Consider the following 19,989-nt stretch of genomic DNA (forward strand, 5'->3'; position numbering starts at 1 on the left):
GACAGGAAAAAGTGCAAAAAAAAAAAAAAAGAGAAGGGGTGGGGCAGGACGAGGCTAACTGCCCCCCCCCCCCCCCCCCCCCCCCCACACTCAGTCCTGAACTCTGACTCTCTCATAATAATGGTTTCCTCTCTAAGGAGACTTCGTTGTTTCCTGAGAACACACACACACACACACACACACACACACACACACACACACACACACACACACACACACACACACACACACACACACACACACATTCAACTCACTAATGGAGACTTTCAATACAAACTAATTTGTTCCTTGATGAAAAACCAAAACTGTCACATCTACTCTGACCGCTGATAACAAAGTACAACGTAACTGTTTACATTTATTTAAATACAATGCTGAAGTACAGTTTTTTGTGGTAGTTGTACTTTACTTGAGCTTTTACACTTGTACATTTTGTCCTTTTACACTGGTACATTTATTGGACAGCTGTAGGTATTAGGTTACACTTGAACCAGAGGTATGTGGTTTTTTTTGGTCACTTTTGTCGAGTCTTTCATACTGTGTGTGCCATGTTGAAGACAAATTAAGCTTAGCGAAAGTTCAGTCAGAAGACTCTAAAACATACAGGCATAACTGGTAACTTCTGCCTCCTTCAAGCATGCTCATCTATTACCTAGATTTCTATGTCTAGGGCACTTCATCCTTAGCCTATCATCCTGTAGCGGTCCGTTTAAATATGCCTCTCTCCCTTTGCTTCAGTCCTGTCATACAGCTGTTCCTGCGCCCCACCACCTCCCCATCTCCGCCATTCTCTACAGGATCTGCAGTCTATTCCCATCTGCCATCTTCTCTTCAGTCTCATCAGCAATCACCACCACCAGTGTCTTCCTTCTCTCCTTCTTCCATCCCCCTTTCGTCCTTCCTTCTGTCCTTTCCTTCCTCCCTCCCTCTTTCTTTCCTTCCCTCCTTTCCTTCCTTCCTCCCTCCTTCTTTCCTTCTCTCCTTTCCTTCCTTCCTCCCTTCCTTCTTTCCTCCCTCCCTCCTTCTCTCTTTCTTTCCTCCCCCCTACCTTCCTCCGTTCCTTCTTTCCTCTGTCCTTCTTTCCTTCCTTCTTCCTTTCCTCTTTTCCTTTCTCCCTCCCTCCTTCCTTTTTTCCTCCCTCCCTCCTACCTTCCTTCCTTCTTTCCTCCGTCCTTCCTTCCTTTCCTTTCCTCCCTTCCTTCCCTCCTCCCTCCCTTCTTCCTTTCCTTCCTTCTTCTTCCCTCCATTCCTTCCTTCCCTTCCTTCCATCCTTCCCTCCTCCCTCTCTCCTTCCTTTCCTTCCTTCTTCTTCCCTCCATTCCTTCCTTCCCTTCCTTCCATCCTTCCTTCCTTCCTTCTTCCTCCCTTCCTTCCTTAACTCGAAGACAACATCTTTGCTTCAGTCCTGTCATACAGCTGTTCCTGCGCCCCACCACCTCCCCATCTCCGCCATTCTCTACAGGATCTGCAGTCTATTCCCATCTGCCATCTTCTCTTCAGTCTCATCAGCAATCACCACCACCAGTGTCTTCCTTCTCTCCTTCTTCCATCCCCCTTCCTCCCTTCCTTATTTCCTCCCTCCCTCCTTCTCTCTTTCTTTCCTCCCCCCTACCTTCCTCCCTTCCTTCTTTCCTCTGTCCTTCTTTCCTTCCTTCTTCCTTTCCTCTTTTCCTTTCTCCCTCCCTCCTTCCGTTTTTCCTCCCTCCCTCCTACCTTCCTTCCTTCTTTCCTCCGTCCTTCCTTCCTTTCCTTTCCTCCCTTCCTTCCCTCCTCCCTCCCTCCTTCCTTTCCTTCCTTCTTCTTCCCTCCATTCCTTCCTTCATCCCTTCCTTCCTTCTTCCTCCCTTCCTTCCTTAACTCGAAGACAACATCTTTGCTTCAGTCCTGTCATACGGCTGTTCCTGCGCCCCACCACCTCCCCATCTCCGCCATTCTCTACAGGATCTGCAGTCTATTCCCATCTGCCATCTTCTCTTCAGTCTCATCAGCAATCACCACCACCAGTGTCTGGACTTCATGGGGGATCTACATATATATGCAGCCGTTCAGAGATGATTCCTCATGGAGTTCAAGCACCAACGACTTTGTCATTTACTAAGATTTTGTTCATTACATATTTACAATAAATATCTTTCTATTCACTTGTCTCTCCTGATTGAACTACTTCCATATTGCACACAATCATTTTATGTCTCATGAAAATGTGATTTAAATTCTTGCTATTTCTATTTTCAAACATAGTAAGAAACCTACTGCACATATTATTTTTTTTCTATTTTTTTTTACCTGTTAAAGGTGTTTTTTGGAGGCATTAAGGAGGTGTTCTTCATTTGAATTGAGGGGCTATGGATCATAAAGTATTCAATAGTTCAATTTAGATCATTTAGATATTCAATTACTTCAAGATACAAGTATTTATAGCTATTATTTGTTTCCAACGCCTTCCCAGAAGGGTGGAGGAACATATGAGTGTGATGATGACGTGTCCTCATATATTTAGCCTCATAATGTAACTGACTAATATTTTCCATTATTATCAAATGTTGTCAACAGATTAAATTACTAAAAGGCATCTTAAGAAATTTGATGAAGTTTAACATTCAAATTCAGTTTAGATGTTAATGCATCAGTTCAAATAATCTAACAGTATCACATATATTTATATCAGACTCTAAAATGAGTACGATTGCTTTTAAATGCAGGACAGGGGGAAATGCCCCCCCGCCTTTGGAACTCTCTCCCACCAGACATTCACACTTCTGACTCTGTTTCCACCTTTAAATCCCGCCTGAAAACGCACCTATTCAGAGTGGCATACTCTGTCTCACACTAACTATGCAATCACGTTCTTGTTTATTTGTTGCACTGATGCACTTTATAGTCACATTCATATTTATTCCTTTATCTTTGCACTAAATGTTACCTGATTTATATTGTTTGATGTACTGTTGTCGTGTTTTATGTGCTTTGTAAGGTGTCCTTGAGTGCTTTGAAAGGCGCCTTTAAATAAAATGCATTATCATTATTATTATTTATTACTTGTAATGAAGAATTTTATTTATTTTACAATGTGAAAAGTTATTATTCTCATATTAGTTATTAATATCATCCTGATTTATTATCCACATTATAAGTTATTATTCTCATCTGACTCATTCTAACCACAATTTATTATTCTCATAAAAAGTTATTCTTCTCATCAGAGTCATTACTTATTATTTTTATCCTTCTGAACGCATCACTAATATGATGACCTGATAATGAACCAGGCGTTAGTAATAAAATCTGTCATTACTAGAGACAGTTATGATCTAAACTTTCTCCTCTTAAGAGTGGAATAATAATCTTCACCTCACCTTTTATGAGCGAAGACAATGTGAAATCTCAGAATCAGATTTTTTAATCTCTGAATCCTATAAAAACAAACGGTGTGTGAAAGGCCTCCTGCATCCGTCGCTACGGAGGAACAATGTGTAACGGGAAGTGGCTCAGAGGAGTCTGGAAACAAACACTTGAGATTAGATGAACGGCATTGTTAGTGAGCTCTGTGTTCAGGACGCTCTGACAAACCTGCGGCCACAAACATAAAACCTCTGCTGGCAGCGAGCAGACGACGCAGCAGCCTTGACTTTGTGCTTTGTTACAGAGAGAAGGAGGCAGGATGGAGAGGAAGTCCAGCGCTGCTCTCACTGAACCTTTTCAGGGTTTTATCATCAGATATGAAACAGCATCTTTAAATTAAGCTTTGGTGGCTTATTCTTATTCCTGCATTACTGTAAACTCCTGTCCACTTCCACTTATAGTTTCCTTCCTCATTCATTATGTGTCACTAAACTAAAACTAACTAAAGTTCATTTAACAACATACTGATAGAACATAGACAGGTTAATTACATAATACAATATAAAGGCAGTAATAATGATAATAATTCATGTGTGCTTGCCTCTGTTCTGCTTATATCCCGACATACAGCCACATATAAAGAGGAAGCTGTGTATGTAATTATTATCCCTATAAACACTATAATTACATATTATATGTGATGTGAAGCTGAATAACATTGTAAATGAAGTTTTACTTAGTCTGTGGCTCATATTAATGTTTCTATCACATGTTGTTCAGATTGTAAAACACTTGATTTAATGAGGCCGCTGTCATTTCTTATTCATGCTGCACAGTTTGTGATGACACACAATAGTTTAGATTAACTCCTATGCAATTTAAATTAAGCACCTTTTTCATATCAATGCATGAGAATATAGAGTATCACTTACTGTTATAACTATTTTTATTGTTGCTTAATCTGCTGATTACTTGTAACACCAGAAAACTGTGAAAAATATCTGTTAAAATTTTCTAGAGCTCAATGAGATGTCATCAAATGTCGTCATCAAAATGTCTTCACCACAAAATCTTCAGCTACTATCATGTAAGTCCAAGAAAAAGCTGCAAAAGATCCCATTTCAGCAGCTTGACCTAATAAATGTTTAGTATTTGCTTGAAAAATCACTTACATGATTATTCGACTATCAAAATGGTTGCCAATTAATTGTTGATTAATTAGTTTAGTCAGCTTGCAGCTCTAGTTGTTCAAGATGGGAACATGTGACATTTCCAACATACTGTGTCAAAGTCGTTGAGGGTGTGGATTTAAATGTCCAATTGTATTTATCACACGTGTGTTTTATATGTGTGATAAGACTGAAAGCTCTGGAACAGCTGCTAAATGGACCCTGTGGTGGACATTGTTTTGTTACATCAACAAGAATGATTTTTTGATCTCAACTTTTAATCCAACATAGACCAAAAATCTCAAAAATTTCAATTTGAACATCTGCACTTACATGACTGAGTCTACCTGCTGAGGAAGATCATGTGATTGAAAGCTCCAGACCTGCTACTAATGGACCTTACAGTGAAATCATTTTCTCAACTGCATCAAAGCTATTTTTTCATGTGCAGCTTCCTCAAATCAGAGGACATTTTGTGTTTTTTTGTTTAATCAGCTGAAACAATATAACCCATAATTCATAAAATTGGGCTTATAATGAGGTAATTGCATTAAATTTTATAATTAAAATATTATTAATAAAGCTTAAACTGTAAAAACTTAAATCTTCCAATACTGTAGATCAACTGCAGCTGTAAACTTTTACAGACTTTGGTAGATAATTAAGGATAATTAAACTATCATTAACACAAATTTGCTTCATTTCATGTCAGTTTTTAACTTTTCTTATTGTGTCATTTCAGCTTTTAATTTTAACTGTCAAAACTTTTCCAAAAATCTGCCAATAGATTCCCAATACTGTAGATCAATTGCAGCTGTAAACGGTGGCAGATAATTAAGGATAATTAAACTATCTTTAACTATCCTGATATTTGTTTCATTAAGTCAGTTTTTAATTTTCTTATTGTGTCATTTGAGCATTTTTAAAAGTCTCATAATCTCCTCATCACTGCAGATACATCAAATATCAAGTTTACAGAATAAATCAGCCATCAGGTAAAATAAATCCTGCAGGTTGGTTCTTACCTGTGCGCACTGAGGCGTTGCTCGTCTCTCCATCCTTCTTGGAAATCGCCACTAGACGGTACAAAGTCCCGGGTGCCAGATCCGTGATGTGACACGTGAAGGTGTGACTGAACTCTCCACGCGGCTCACAGTCGGCGCCATCAGCCTGGATCTTCTCCTCGGTGAACAAGGTGAAGTTACAGAGCAGAGCTGATGTGCTTAAAGTCACAACAGCTGAATCCGAGTCTGCGCTGATTCGTGTGAAGTTCGCAGAGCAGCGTGCAGCCTCGGTAGTCTGAACCTAAAAAGACGTAAAGACAATGAATCAGTGACAACCTGTATGAGCTAATCGATGTTTTTTTTAATTTTTTTTAATTTTTTTTTAAAGAGACTCAGACCCTTTAACTCACTTCCTTCACACTCCAAAATAAACCGAGTATGAAATAACTTGTGGCGCACGCTCATTTAAATCCGTCCATTCAGTTAGTAAGAAACACAAAGGTGAAGATATTCCAGGTTTAGTTGACATAACGAGGATGTAAAGTTGGGGGGAAAAAATGTGCCAGTATTAATGCACTAATGAGCCACACGGGAAGAGCGCGCGACAGTTTGGTCCGGTCCAGTCTCCATCCACATCCACAGCTACATCTTCATCCCTCCCAACCTGCAGCATCACCACGTTGGATTGATAGGTTTACATCCGCTCCGGTGACAGAATCAAACACAAATTTCATCAATTTTCATCAGCCTCACAGTCAGTTTGCGTCTCTTTTCTCTTTCACGGATAATCGATCTGTAAACTTTCACTGAACTGAAACAGAAGCAGGCGGGCTCTCTCTGCTCGCAGCACCCCGCCCTCCCTTCCTTCCTGCCTGCCTCAGACTTTCTCTGATGACCTTTAGCATCAAACTGGAGCTCCATGCATCAGAGCATAATGTACTGTTGTTATTAAAGTTGAATGAGAGTTATCCAACCAGGAAGAGGCTTCCGGTACAAAGGAAAAAGCTCTAACAATAGATTAGTGAACATTCATTTGGAGAAAGAATCTCATCAAAGAGCAAAGGACATGGACGCTCATTAAAAGGCTTGATTAGTATCAGTGTGTCAACATGAACTGAAGAAATCTAACCTTTAGTTTCTCCAGACTGTTTGTATAATCTCACACTGATAGAAGAGGTATTCAGATCTGTAAAAATACTCTTAAAGTCCTTTTAGCATTCAAGAAGCTCAGTGTCGATTCAGTTGTTTTACATATATGCTATATATATGCTATATAAGTATTTTTTAGAATTTCCAAACCTTTCTATTCCTTCTGTAACTGACTCTATTGTCTCCTTGAACCCAATTTCAAGAGTTTCATTTCAACTATTTACATAGAGATAGATTCTATCAATCCTGAATCTCTTAAAGTCCGTGTAAAGTAAAAATAAATATGTGTTCTGAGTTTGACAAACCACAGAAAAGTGTGTTGTTAACCACCCTGCCAAATTTGAATGATTAAAAAAATTGCCAAATATATTAAATTAGGCTTCAAAGTTGTGTAAAAGTCTGCCTATTTCTCTTCTCCTAAACGCTGTGGGAGTGGCCGCCGAGTCCGCTGAAGCCCCGCCCCCTACCAAGTGTCACCTGTCAATCAAAGTCACCACCTCTACCAGAAACATGGACGCTAGGCCTGAGAGCTTTCTGCTGCTAACTCAGCTGCTAACTCGGAAGCTAACTCAGCTAACTGGCTAACTGTAGACTGTAGTAGTAGTAGTGTGCGCTGAATGTACTTATACCTCTACAGCAGCATGGGCGGGTTTATGCTCCGGTGTGTAACCGTGCCATTGGTTTTCAGACCCGCCCATTAAATCCAGACACAGAAATCTTGAAACACAGTTTGTGAAGCCTAGCTCCATAATTCAAATCTAAATGGTTGAAACGCTTTTTACACCTTTTTTAGAAATTTACATTTATGACCTATTTAATGTGTTTAGAAGAAAATGTCTGAATTCACTTTACACAGTCTTTAACGATCTTAAGTTTGCTTGGGAGCAGGACCTGGGGGTGGAGCTGTCAGTTGGGACCTGGGAGACTGTATTGGGGCTACTGTAGTCCACACCTGCTCAATATGTGCCAGGCATAGCCTTATACAGTGCAAGATTTTACATCGTGTCCATTATACAAATACTAGATTGGCGAGGATATTTCCTGGTACAAGCGACGCATGTCATCCCTGTACACAATCACCCACTGATCTGCTCCACATGTTTTGGACCTGTCCTTGCTTATTTGAATTTTGGAGGGACATTTTTAAATCCTTTAGGGACATATCCGGGGTGGACATCCCTCCCGATCCAATTATAGCCCTGTTTGGTGCTCCCCCTAGGACTAACACTCCCTTGTATCTTAATCGAATTATGTCATTTACTTCTCTTTTAGCTAGACGTCTAATACTTCTAAAATGGAAAGACGTACTGCCACCCTCCCATAGTAGGTGGATCAGGGATGTGCTATATTATGTCAAGCTGGAGAAGATCAGGGTGTTGATTTACATGTTTGATCTGTTTATTTTTTTTCAAAGAAAAAAGAAAAAACTAGTTTACTCTGCAGATTTCACTTCTGCCATTCACTGCTGCAGCTGACAAGTCAGTGTTCCTGATTTTGGACAGTATTAAAAGGGGATATATGCACATTTCCATGTCTATTTTTATGTTCTGGGGCTCTACTGGAATATTTTTTTTTTGTTGTTGTTGCTTTTTCATAACATAGAGAACAAAATAGACAAAGTGACACAATAAAACAAAGCAAACTAAAATAATGAAAAACAAAACCAACACAGTAAAGATGCACATGCATGTCAATCCGTGCAATGACTGAAATCTCCAGAAGTGAATTGAGCACCAGGCATCAAGTCTAACTAAGACTAAGACAAGGAAGGTCAGGAGAGGAAATTAACCTGGTGGATTACAGCATGTTACAATGCGATGCAATACAGCATAATGCAGTATAGTCCAATTGAATTAGGTCCCAGTGAGACACTCCTCCAACTTGATTGCAGTTTGAGGTGTCCTATCAACAGTTTTACAGATGTCTCTTTTACAATGGAGGACTATGGGGAAAATGCATTTTTGCTGCAATACCACAAGTGACCACCGGGGGAAAACTGGCAGCTCTTATTGTACATCCATGCTGTTCGTAGGCATGCACACTCATTGGCATGGTATAAAAACATTAGACATTAAGTGTTCATAAGTTGAAACCTGTGTTTATGATTTCTACAAATGTTAACCTGAACTTTCACCGTGTTTAACAAAGATATCCAACATCATACCATTATATAAAGAACAAGAAATCACACAAAACGTAATATGGCCCCTTTAAGGAGTCTCAGCTGGCTCTCAATCATACATACAGTAAACCATGATGCTGCATTGTTATTTTTGTGTTCTCCGTTTAGCTTTGCTGCTGTTGCTTCTCATATTCAATATGTGAGGAGTTTGAATTATTGGTGGTTAAGGCTGCAACTCACAATTATCTTCATTATGTTGATTATTTTCTCGACTAATCATTTAGTTGTTCAGTCTGTAAAATGTCAGAAAATGGTGAAAAATGTCCATCATTGTTCCCCAAGTCCAATATGATGACCTCAAATGTCTTGTTTTGTCCCGTCTAACTATCCACAACCCAAAGATGATCAGGTTTACTGTTATAGAGGACTAAAGAAAACAGAAACTAACCACATTTAAGAAGCTGGAACTTCATAAACTGAATATATGTTTTCATATTTGAGCCATAATACCTTTGTGTTAGTCGGGGTGTGGGAACCTTGATTCTACAATAATAACTGGTGAATCATATCTTTTATCAGATGGTGAGAATGGAGAGATGACAGGAAAGGAGGGACTTGGCCTGGTGACGTTTGGGTTCATGGTCGGTATCTTAACCTCTGAGCCACAGTGACGCTTCGCAGTCTGGAAAACTGTGATCAACCTTCACAGATGGTTGATGTATTTCTGTCAGATTGTCTTTAAATGATTGATGATAATAGTTATTTTCTAAGTGCTTTATTTACATACATGGAGTTAAAATAAATTAATAAAAATAGAATTAATAAAAATAATCATTATATCATAATGACAATCATATGATCATCATCATAGTTGTAGTTCTCCTTCACTCCACCTGAACGCAGATCTGTTTATCACAGTTTCCTCTGATGATTCGTCATGTCTGTAATTTTCCACCAGGCATCGTCATATTTAAAGCATAATATCAAACTATTCAGACAGATGAAGATAACCACGTCCCTGTTTTTAATCTGACTGAGTCTCTGACTCTAAGTGTTTCCTGCCAGTCTCACTATTGTACACATCAAACAAAGGTAGACAAAAGCAAATACAAATTATTTAAAGAAAGAAACAAAGGGAAACATGTTAAATATTTAAATTTGTGCTGTTTAGGTGAGAAGAAAAGTTTTTGTCAAAGTTTAAACTGGACTAAAATATTTAATTCTGACAGGAAACAAAAAGCAAATCTGTTGGTTTAAAAGATAACTCTGCATTGATTTATGTTTCAGACACTGAGAGCAGCCACAACATTACATTCATTTAGTTTTTTGAATTCTTTCCCTCCTTTGTTCCTTCAGTCTGCACAGTATCACTGACAAACCTCTTCCACATATAAACACTGATTTCTTTAAACTGCTTGTACATTCTTGTAAAGCATCTTTGATGTTAGTCACAGGTTTCTGAAGCTTTGAAGTGTGCTTCCTGTTCACCGCTCGCTGCTATTTCTGTGATTTACCGAAACTATTCAATCATAATTTACCTACAGGAAGTCTGGGTGACTGATATCAGCCTGTTACAGTAATGAAGCTACAATGTGGACAGAGGTGGTGTAAAGGTTAGAGAAGTGAGCCTGTGACCGGATAAATGTGGGTGGGGAAAGTAAAAAAGCAGAGGTTAAACCTCAGTCATTAGCACCACCCTCGAGCCCTCGAGCAAGGCCCTGAACCCAAAACCACTTCCAGGTTTGAATGTGTGCAACTGTGTCAATGTGATCCTGAAAAAAGACGCTTCCTGCAAGATAAGGTTAAAAAAAAAAAAAAACTTCTCTTCAAACTTTTAATGGACCAACGATCCCAAAACTAAACACTGAGACACATCAGCAGAAGTGAAAATGCCTTACTGACATTATAATTGTGATGTGAGACAAATAAACAAGTGAAATATTAGTACTAATAGTATTAGTACTCTTTAATTAGGAAAATTTAAACCTTTTTATATTTTTGGAACATGCCTACATTATTTTGGGTTTAGCACTCCACTGAGAATCCCTTTGTTGAGGCACAACCTCCATCTCCAGTTCATTACCTATTGACACTCAGACACTCAACCTTCTTGAATAAATATATTAAATATTACTTTGACCAAACAGAGAAGTTAACACACACTCACAAATACACCAAATACACACACCCCCTCATCTATTTACATAACACCTTTCTAGTCTTCTGACCACTCAAAGTGCTCAAAGTGATACTGATACCAACTGAGTACTTCATTCAATACGGGTTATTACACATTTAGTGCTCTTGTTTTTATCTGGTGTAACAGGCGTGTAGTGTAGACACACTTTAGAGCGTTTAGGTGGCATCTTGGCTGCTGAACTGCTAAGCGCGCTAACTCAAATAGACCTTGACTTCACCACAACAGACGGGTTGTAGCTGCTGTGGCAGTGGGCCAATCACATGTCGCATTAAATTGAAGAATGCTTGCGTTGATTGTCTGTGAACAAGTCCACAAATAGTCATATTTTCTACTTCTGAGTGCAAAAAGGACAAATGTAAATGTAAAGTAACAGGTGTACTTACAGGTGTGGTGGTGGTTAATTCTGATGTTGTGGTCGACAGGGTAGTTGTTGTAGTTGGAGGCAGAGGTGTGGTGGTGGTTGCTGTTGTCGTCGTTGTTGTACTGGTTGTGGTGGTTGGAGTGGTAGCTTCTGTGGTTTGGATAGTAGTCGTGACATATTTGGTGGTAGTTGGGGTGGTTATGATTGGAGTTGGGGTGGTTATGGCTGGAGTTGGGGTTGTTATGGCTGGAGTTGGGGTGGTTATGGCTGGAGTTGGGGTTGTTATGGCTGGAGTTGGGGTGGTTATGGCTGGAGTTGGGGTGGTTATGGCTGGAGTTGGGGTGGTTATGGTTGGAGTTGTGGTTGTTATGGCTGGAGTTGGGGTGGTTATGGCTGGAGTTGGGGTTGTTATGGCTGGAGTTGGGGTGGTTATGGCTGGAGTTGGGATTGTTATGGCTGGAGTTGGGGTGGTTATGGTCTGCGTGGTTGTCATGGTTGGCGTTTCAGTGGTAGTTGGTGCAGTTGTGGTGGTGGTTACAGATGTGGTTACAGGTCTGGTTGTCGGTGCGTCTGTTGGCGTCGTGGTTGGGTCTGTTGGAGTTGTGTTGGGGGCTTTTGGCGTTGAGGTGGTGATCCTCTCTGAATCAGTCGAGGATGTTGGTAGAGCATTTTGAATCGTGGCGCTCTCTGAGATGCTTTGATGAACTGTAGAGATTGTCATAATGGTCGAAATACCCGCAGGTGAAGTTTGGGAAGTCGTAGTCAGCGGACGAGGGGTGGATGGCTGAGACGTCTCCATGGATGATGTAGATTCAACCGTGGAAGGTCCTGGAGCAGTTGTAGGGGGTGCAACAGTGGTGGATGCAGGTGGAAAGTCGGTCATAATGTGTTTCACCTTTTCATCAGTAGTTGAACGAGTTGTAGAAGTTGAGGTTTGGTCAGAAACAGCAGATACACCAACAGTGGCATCGGAGGACGTAGACGAGACCTCCGAAATAGACAGAACGTCTGTGTTGCTGCTTGTGTTCATGTGTGAGGAATCTGTGGAGGGAACCAGAGTCACAGCTGCAGTTTCTGTTTCAGGCTCAGGTCCAGCAGCAGAAGAAGAGGTGGAGGAGGAGGAGGAAGAATAAGAAGAGGAAGAGGATGACGAAGAGAAGGAGGTGGAGGTGGAAATGTCTTGTTGTCCTGATGGCGTCTTGGATTCAGTTCCGACCTGAGGGACATTTCTAGCTGACGCACTCTCCAATACGTCCGTGGATCCTGGATCAGTTGTGAACTCAGTCGTACTTGATGAGACAATATGGCTGCTGTTCAACCCTGAGTGCTCCGTGACTGAAGACGAACCGTCAGGGTTAAAATCTGCCGTTACGGACCTCCGGGTCCGAGGTTTGTTGATGTCATTTATATACGACGAAGTTCCATTAGTTATTGAGCTGTGGACCTTTGAGGTTGTGACTTGTCTGGTGGTCCTGTGTGTTTTTACTGTGTTTGATAAATGTTCGTTAATGACAGTTATGGTGGGACTTCTGATGGCGTACACGGTGCTGGTGACTCCCAGAGGTTTATGTGTGGATACGTGGAAACTGTCAGAGGCCAAAGTTGTTTCTGAAAAATAATCAGAAAGGAATCTGAGTGATGTGAAAAACAAAAGACAAAATATGGATTGTTTCACAAAAAAAATTGAACGAACGATTTAAAAAAGTACAATTTATGTGTTTTAAACTCTTTTCCATATAACAGAATATAACCGCTAGTCATTGAATTGCTGTTCATGTTCTACACTTTTGACATGTTTTATGATTGTGTTTTTACCATATATCAATCCCAGAAACAATAATAGCAGTTTCTCAAGTGGTATTTAAAGGATCAGTCAAGTGTTTTATATTTTTCTTTTTATTACACTCCAAAATATTCAGTTTAATTTCATATATGACAAAGAAAAGCATCAAATAGTCACATTTGACAGTGAAATGTTGGTATTTGTCCTAAAAAATTATAATTATTCAATGTTCAAGATAGCTGGCCATTAATTTTCTGACTATTAACTAATACATTTAATTATTAAAGCTCTACACACTATACTTTGTTCAGTTCTATGTTGGTTTGGGATCATTGATTTTAGATTAACTCTCAGCCTAGTGGGGAAGATCGAATGAATGATTGCAGATTCAAATAACTAAAGTGGAGAAAAAAAGGTTGATTCTAAGATCTTTGACCTTTTTTGGATCAATTAGGTGTTTTGGATGTCACCTTTTATCTTGCAGCAGTATCTCCGGAGGCCATCACATTGTACAAAAAATTTAGGACCTTCTGTGGTAATGTTGGCTGAGATGCTCTCGGCCTTGAGCGGCTTCAACAGGAAGAACACTGCTGATGTTTTTCCTGCTTTAGTGACTCAGTGAACTAACGGCTCCGACAATGTCAGAGGTCAGGATGAGGAGTGGAGGAGCTTGTAAGTCAACAGGACTTCTCTCTTTTCTCTCTCTCCCTCTTTTATTTTATTATTTCTTTTTAAATCTGCATAAATAAAACTATAAAACATGATATGAAAGGATTGTACTGGACAAAAACACAAATAGGTTTATGAAGGCATCTAACAACACAGAAGTCAAACAATTGCTTTTTTGTCCGAATTGTAAGCTAAATGAGTATTACATCATTAATACTGAGTTATTTATTTTAGGGTTATTTTTACAACCATTAAATAAATAAATAAGTACTGGAAACAGCACACAGTCACAGTCAGAGTGACTAGGAGAAGGTGGATGGGGGATTATGTTGATACAGGGTAATTACACACCTAAATCTGTTTTCTTACACTTTACACATAATCTCATAGGTCTACGTTGGCATATGATGGTAATACAGCTGATTTAACATGCACATTGGGTGTAAAAACTACATTTCTGCTCAAAATGACCTTATTTCTGTCTGATTGGTTTGGAAATTCAGTTCAGCCAATTTCTCTTATCGTGTCGTAAAAGACAAAACTCTGAGGTCTATTTCACATCAGCTGCTGTTAAGTATAAATACCACAACAATGACTAACTGTTAGGCTCAGTTTGTGCCCCTCACATACTGCTGATGGTTCGTTAAAAAGCCTGATAAGAGACAGCAAGAGAGGGAACGTTGAGCTACTCAGAAAATAGGTTAGACAAATAACCCAAAGATTTATTCCTTTTCTGTGGCAGTAAATGCAACACATGTGCTCACTGATAACAAACTGTGCTATATCCAGTGTTAACATGATAAACAGCAGGGCTATGGCTATGTACAGACACACTCACACCAGAGAGCCTCTCATAGCAGAGTCGCTAGCTCAGCTATAACACAGGTATATAACATAGGTATCAGAAACTTGATGGTCAAAGCTCCAGAGGCTCATCTGTGTTTCCAGCACAGACACAGAGGGTCTGATTTACTAAAGATTTGCATGTGTAAAAACGTGTGCAAACTTGACATCACCCGCAAGAAAATGTGCAAGCTGATCTACTAACAGGACACACTGAGGCTTACGTCTTTCAAATGTGCAACAAAATACGCACTGTCCATTTAGTACATTTGCCATAATGAATATGCAATATGGGCCATTGTAACCCCAGTGTGCAAAATATAAAGAGGAGAAAATCCATTATGTTATTTAGCACATGCATTGTGATTTACCAAACCTAAAGGTAATTTTGGTGGCGGCAAACTGCGTCTATAAATAATGCGTTTGAAGGGCAGGTATTAACCGGCTGTTACTGTGGAGTGGAAGAGACGGAGACACAATGACAGAATACAGAGAGAACAGGTTTTTTCCACCTGTGTAAATATTTTTGGAGTGGAATATTTTTGGTTTTACTTACAGCATTGATTTTGTCACAAATATTCTCCCATATGGAGGTTTTTCTGGTAATATTTTTTTAGCTATATCTCAATATGTTTGTTGCCCTCTTCCACTAGAACCTCTGATTCCATGGGATCACATTTCATTTTGCCCTTGCAGGATTTAAATACTGCTGTCTGCTCCTGTTGTCATTTGCACAGTTATTCTTAGTAGATCACACACAAAACGCACAGCACACACAATTTAGTACCCTTTATTTGGGATCTTAGTAAATCAGGCCCAGAGAGTCTAACAGCAGCTGCTCATGGCAGATTAGCTCTGACTATCAGCTCTTTATGTATTCATGCTAAACTCAGCGTCACACACTACATAACCACAAGGCCACGCCCTGTACAGTCGACCTATGCAAGTGAGAGGGAGGGAGCTAGCAGAGTGTGGCTGTGTAGTTACCCTATAAATGTATATAAAAGTTTAGAGTTATAAGTTTTGGTTTTCTTGGTCAACATCACACCTATAATGCTGCCGTAATCTCTCACCTGTCTCAGGACATAAAGACGATATCAGCTTGTTCCCTCCTGAGTCCACCTCATATCGGCTCCAGTCTGAAGAGTTCGGCTTTTCTCTCATCGCCACGCGGGCCCCCTGTTTCTTCAGGTACATCTGCGTCTCAGCCAATCCGAACGTTCGCGTCGTGCTGTTGCATTTCCATGCTGGAGCCACACTACAGGGCCTCAGGTTGACCAGGCGGGCGTGGACGGGTAAGCGGGGGCTCGGATCCGCCCAAAGACACAGAGAAGACTTAGTGTTGATCAATCTGGCTCCGTCCAACCACGTCCACTGCTGTGCGGGGTTAGTGATGTCACACTGACCCAGTATGACCATCTGTTTGTAGGTGAGCAGACATAACTTCTTCGGGTTCAGTACGACGAGGAAACTCGCTAAAGAGACAGAAGATCACATCAAAGTCAGTGACAAAACATTTAGAGGACTAGTGTGTAAGATTTTGAGGCACTTAGCATTCAAGTTAAACATGAGAGACCCTCGCTAGAGCCGTTATGTGGTTTATCCCCTCTGGGCTACTGTAGAAACATGGCAGTGCAAGATGGCAGACTCCATGGGAGAGGACCTGCTCCCAATATAGATATAAAGTGCTCATTTGGAGGTAGCAAAAACACAACAATTCTTATTATACACTAATTAAAACTTATTTATGAATATTATATTCCATTTCTGTCAAGTCCATTCTTTTTAGATGTCTATATACTTGTTCTGGTTTTGGAAAGACTTTGTCTTTTTTCCTTCTTTACCTTTTTTTGTTTTAAATTTAGACTCAGTATTATTGACATAACTTTATTTAGTCTGTCCGTTGAGATGATTGGGGGCGAATCCATAAAGTGAAAATGTCTAATAAATGAATCTGTATGTTTTTACCATTTGTGGTCATGTAGAAAATGTGTTTTTGTTTGTGTGAACTGAAGATATTGTGCCTTATTTCATTTTAAAGTCCTTTCTCTGTGTTGGTACATTGGCGGCTTCGAGTTTTCTACATAACAGTTGTGTAGCCTGCATACTGGACCACGATTGGCTCCGATTTTGTCGTAATGTCAAATGATATCACAAATCGTGCTCGTAAGTACACGCCGTTAACTCAGATTTAATGTTGGCGCACAGAAACTTTCCTCCTTCAGCAGATGGATGTGAAAAACAATCTGCACATTAATCATTCGGCACAAAGACGAAAACAATATTGAACTGAAGGAACAGGAAGAAAAACATGTTTTTAACTCAAGTTTTCTGGTGATAATTATGAAATTTGGTGTAAGAGGCCAAACTATATGCTCTACGCTATAGGCTATAAGTTATATGTTTGAGTTCAGTGGTTGTGTTGAGTTTAAAAGCAGTTGAAAAACAAAGCAGCTCCATATAAACTTAAGTCAATTTGAACGTATTGTATGCTTTCCTGTGATTTTCCACTAAAATAAACATCCTTTCTGGGAACCTTCCTAAGAGTTTACAGTCATGGTTGGTAAAGGAAACTGACAGAGCATTACCAGAAATACATTACAAATAAATAAACACATTTTAGTCACTGAGCAGCACACTCTCCATAATCATAGAGGTGAATATTGATGTTTTAATTTTAGTTGCTCACGGATAAAAAGTCGCAGGGCATTAATAATAAAGTGTAGTCAATAAGTTCATGTTTGTTTCCAACAGTTTTCACCAACGTTTTAACCAGTTTCCTCTTTTTACTCCTTTCATTGTCATCTTTTTTAAAAAATCACTTTAGTTTCAACTTTCATCTTATATTTAAATATTCTGCACTTCCTGTTTGAATACCATCACTTTCTGTTTGATTAAAACTCAGAATTCTTCATGTTTTTAACTTTCATTTTTCACATCACAGGACCAAAAGACAAACCTGTGGCTGCCTGCGTTATTCTGACGCTTATTTAAATTTAAACAGTCAAGACATTTTATAGTAGGTGCCACTTATAGTTTCAGCACATTTAGCTGTCCTGTACTCAGTGGAAGAAGAAGTACTCAGATATTTGAGTAAAAGCAGAATAAAGTATGTTTGAAGTAAGTTAGAAGTCCTGAATTCAAACTTTCATTTGAATAAATGTGCACAAGTTTTATGAGCAAGACTAAAGCAATAGAAGTGATCATTATTACTGGTATTTCAGTGTTGTATCTGGTCAAAGTGAAGCAATGTTAAAAATGTTTAATGATATTAAGAAGAACAATAATGATAAGAACACCCATCTGTTTTCTTATGCAGCATTTTCATAGTCTAACTCTGTTTTTATTAACTAAAAACAGAGTAATACTGTTGTGTTTTTATGATTTATATCCAAATATTGTTTGTTTTATCCCACAATTATTGAATTTTGTTTCTTTTTTTAATGTACTCTATATAAATTGACTTTATTCACACAGCACCATTTAAAAACAAGGTTTTACGATAAAAAAAACAGTGAATAAAGTCAAAAACATATCAGACAATCATATAATACATCATATATTATACATGAATCATTGAGTTTTGAAGTAAAATCTTAATCTGCAGAGTCCTCAGTAACCACACCTGCTAAATGACAGTACTTGAATACATGTACTCAGTTACTTTACAGCACATTTTGTATTATTTTTCAGATTTTAAACCAAATGAGTGTCTAATAACTGTTAATCTATTACATAATCCAATCATAATTCCTTCATTAAACCTTACATACTGTTCATATCATATCCTCAATGAAGCTGTTCTTATATATACAGACAGAGTGTATTCTATTCATTTAAGGAGTAAAGTCATTCACCATCACTATATTATGATCCAGTAGAGCATTTTATAGAATATCAAGAATACAGCATGTTTGATTGGTGATTTGTTTTGTTTTTTAAATAAATGCAGGTCAAATTGGTACAATAGTATATACAAAAATGTGTATTAGCTGCACAAAAATAGAAAATAATGCATTTTATTTACATTTTTGTGTATTTTTTGTTGCATTAGGAAAAGTCCAGCTAATGAAAATGTGTATACAGTGTTTTTACAGCTCAGGAATGTAGAAATAGGTCAAATTTGACCCTGAGCTGTATGTTGGAGTTTATAACAAACATCACCATATACGGCCTCTTCATTACACACATATGAATTATTACTTTAAATGTTTACAGTGGTTTTACTTAGTTACTGGTTTTACTTTGATGGTAATTCACACCACAGATGTAAGTTTGTTTCAGGATGATGACACACACACACACACATACACACGCACACACACACACACGAGTACACTGCTTCGTATACAGTCAATGTTAGAGCGAACTGTGTCTTTGTTTGTCTTCTTTCAGTCTGAATCTGTCCACGATAAACAACCAGCAGTACTTACATGCACAGCCGAGTCTCAAAAGTAGAAATAAAACCAAAATCAGGGCGTCCATGTTTCTCTGCTGCTGTTTGGTGCGTCTGCCAGTTTCAGATGAGCAGAGTAAGAGTGTGTGGAAGGGAAGTGCGTCTTTAGGGGGAGGAAAAAGTCAGCCAGCAGCGCTTCCTTCTATTCAATTGTTCTGCAGGTTTCATAGTGAAGGAGAGCGTGGTGACCAGCGTGGAAATCCTCTTCTCTCGGAAATACCACAGTACATCCCAGATGTTCAGTTTGTTCTGATTGAAGCTGCTGCAGAGAACATTCAGTAAGAAGAGACATAAACAGCACAGATGCTTTGAGGTTGAGGTGAAAATAGACAATTATCAGACTTATAGATAAAATAATACACAGAGAGCATATGATCATGGTCTCATGCCTTGTTTTATTAGCATTTAATCTCACATATGAAAATCAAAGCCAGTTTATTTACAGTTACATTGACAATTATAACATCAATCACAATCACAACATTTAATACAAGCTTTATAACTCAATATATTGTGGTTATAAGCAGATATAAGAACATTTTAAGTGTGTTTTATAATGTATAATATTTGTAAGAAAAGTATAACTTATCCTGTGAAGACAATGGGCATGCAACAGAACAACATTAAACACAACAAACTAATAATAAAACCAGATACATAAGAGAAAATAAAGAAATAAAAACACCCCCGCACATGTGTATATTTCTTGAATATATGTTAATACTTAAACGGCTATTTATTTGGATGCACTGAGTGTACGTGTGTGTATATGTATGTGCATGCACGTGTGTATGTATGTATGTGTATATGTAGGTAGATGTATGTGGGTATGTACATATTATTATTATTATGTTTATTTATTTTCTTTATTGCTGAGATTGTTGGGGGATG

At 38.8% G+C, this 19,989-nt stretch overlaps 2 protein-coding genes across 2 annotated transcripts in view; both read right to left on the reverse strand.

The window, feature by feature from the left end:
• The window catches only part of LOC133981886 (receptor-type tyrosine-protein phosphatase beta-like), a 57,251-nt gene extending 45,411 nt beyond the window's left edge, over positions 1-11,840 (reverse strand). The window contains exons 1-2 of the mRNA XM_062420753.1: positions 11,370-11,840; positions 5,537-5,816 (exon numbers count right to left, since the gene is read on the reverse strand). Of these exons, the coding sequence (XP_062276737.1) occupies positions 5,537-5,816; positions 11,370-11,840 (751 nt within the window). The remainder of the gene's footprint in view (positions 1-5,536; positions 5,817-11,369) is intronic.
• Positions 11,841-11,850: 10 nt separating this feature from the next.
• LOC133981887 (mucin-2-like) lies at positions 11,851-19,161 on the reverse strand. Its single transcript, XM_062420754.1, has 5 exons — positions 19,076-19,161; positions 15,716-16,117; positions 12,590-12,955; positions 12,083-12,388; positions 11,851-11,984 (listed from the first exon to the last, which is right to left on the reverse strand). Exons 1-5 carry the CDS (start codon positions 19,125-19,127, stop codon positions 11,851-11,853), a joined length of 1,260 nt encoding a protein of 419 aa, XP_062276738.1. The 5' UTR covers positions 19,128-19,161.
• Between the last annotated feature and the right edge of the window lie 828 nt (positions 19,162-19,989).

Source organism: Scomber scombrus, chromosome 6 (genome assembly GCF_963691925.1).
Source record: "Scomber scombrus chromosome 6, fScoSco1.1, whole genome shotgun sequence".
Lineage (NCBI taxonomy): Eukaryota > Metazoa > Chordata > Actinopteri > Scombriformes > Scombridae > Scomber > Scomber scombrus.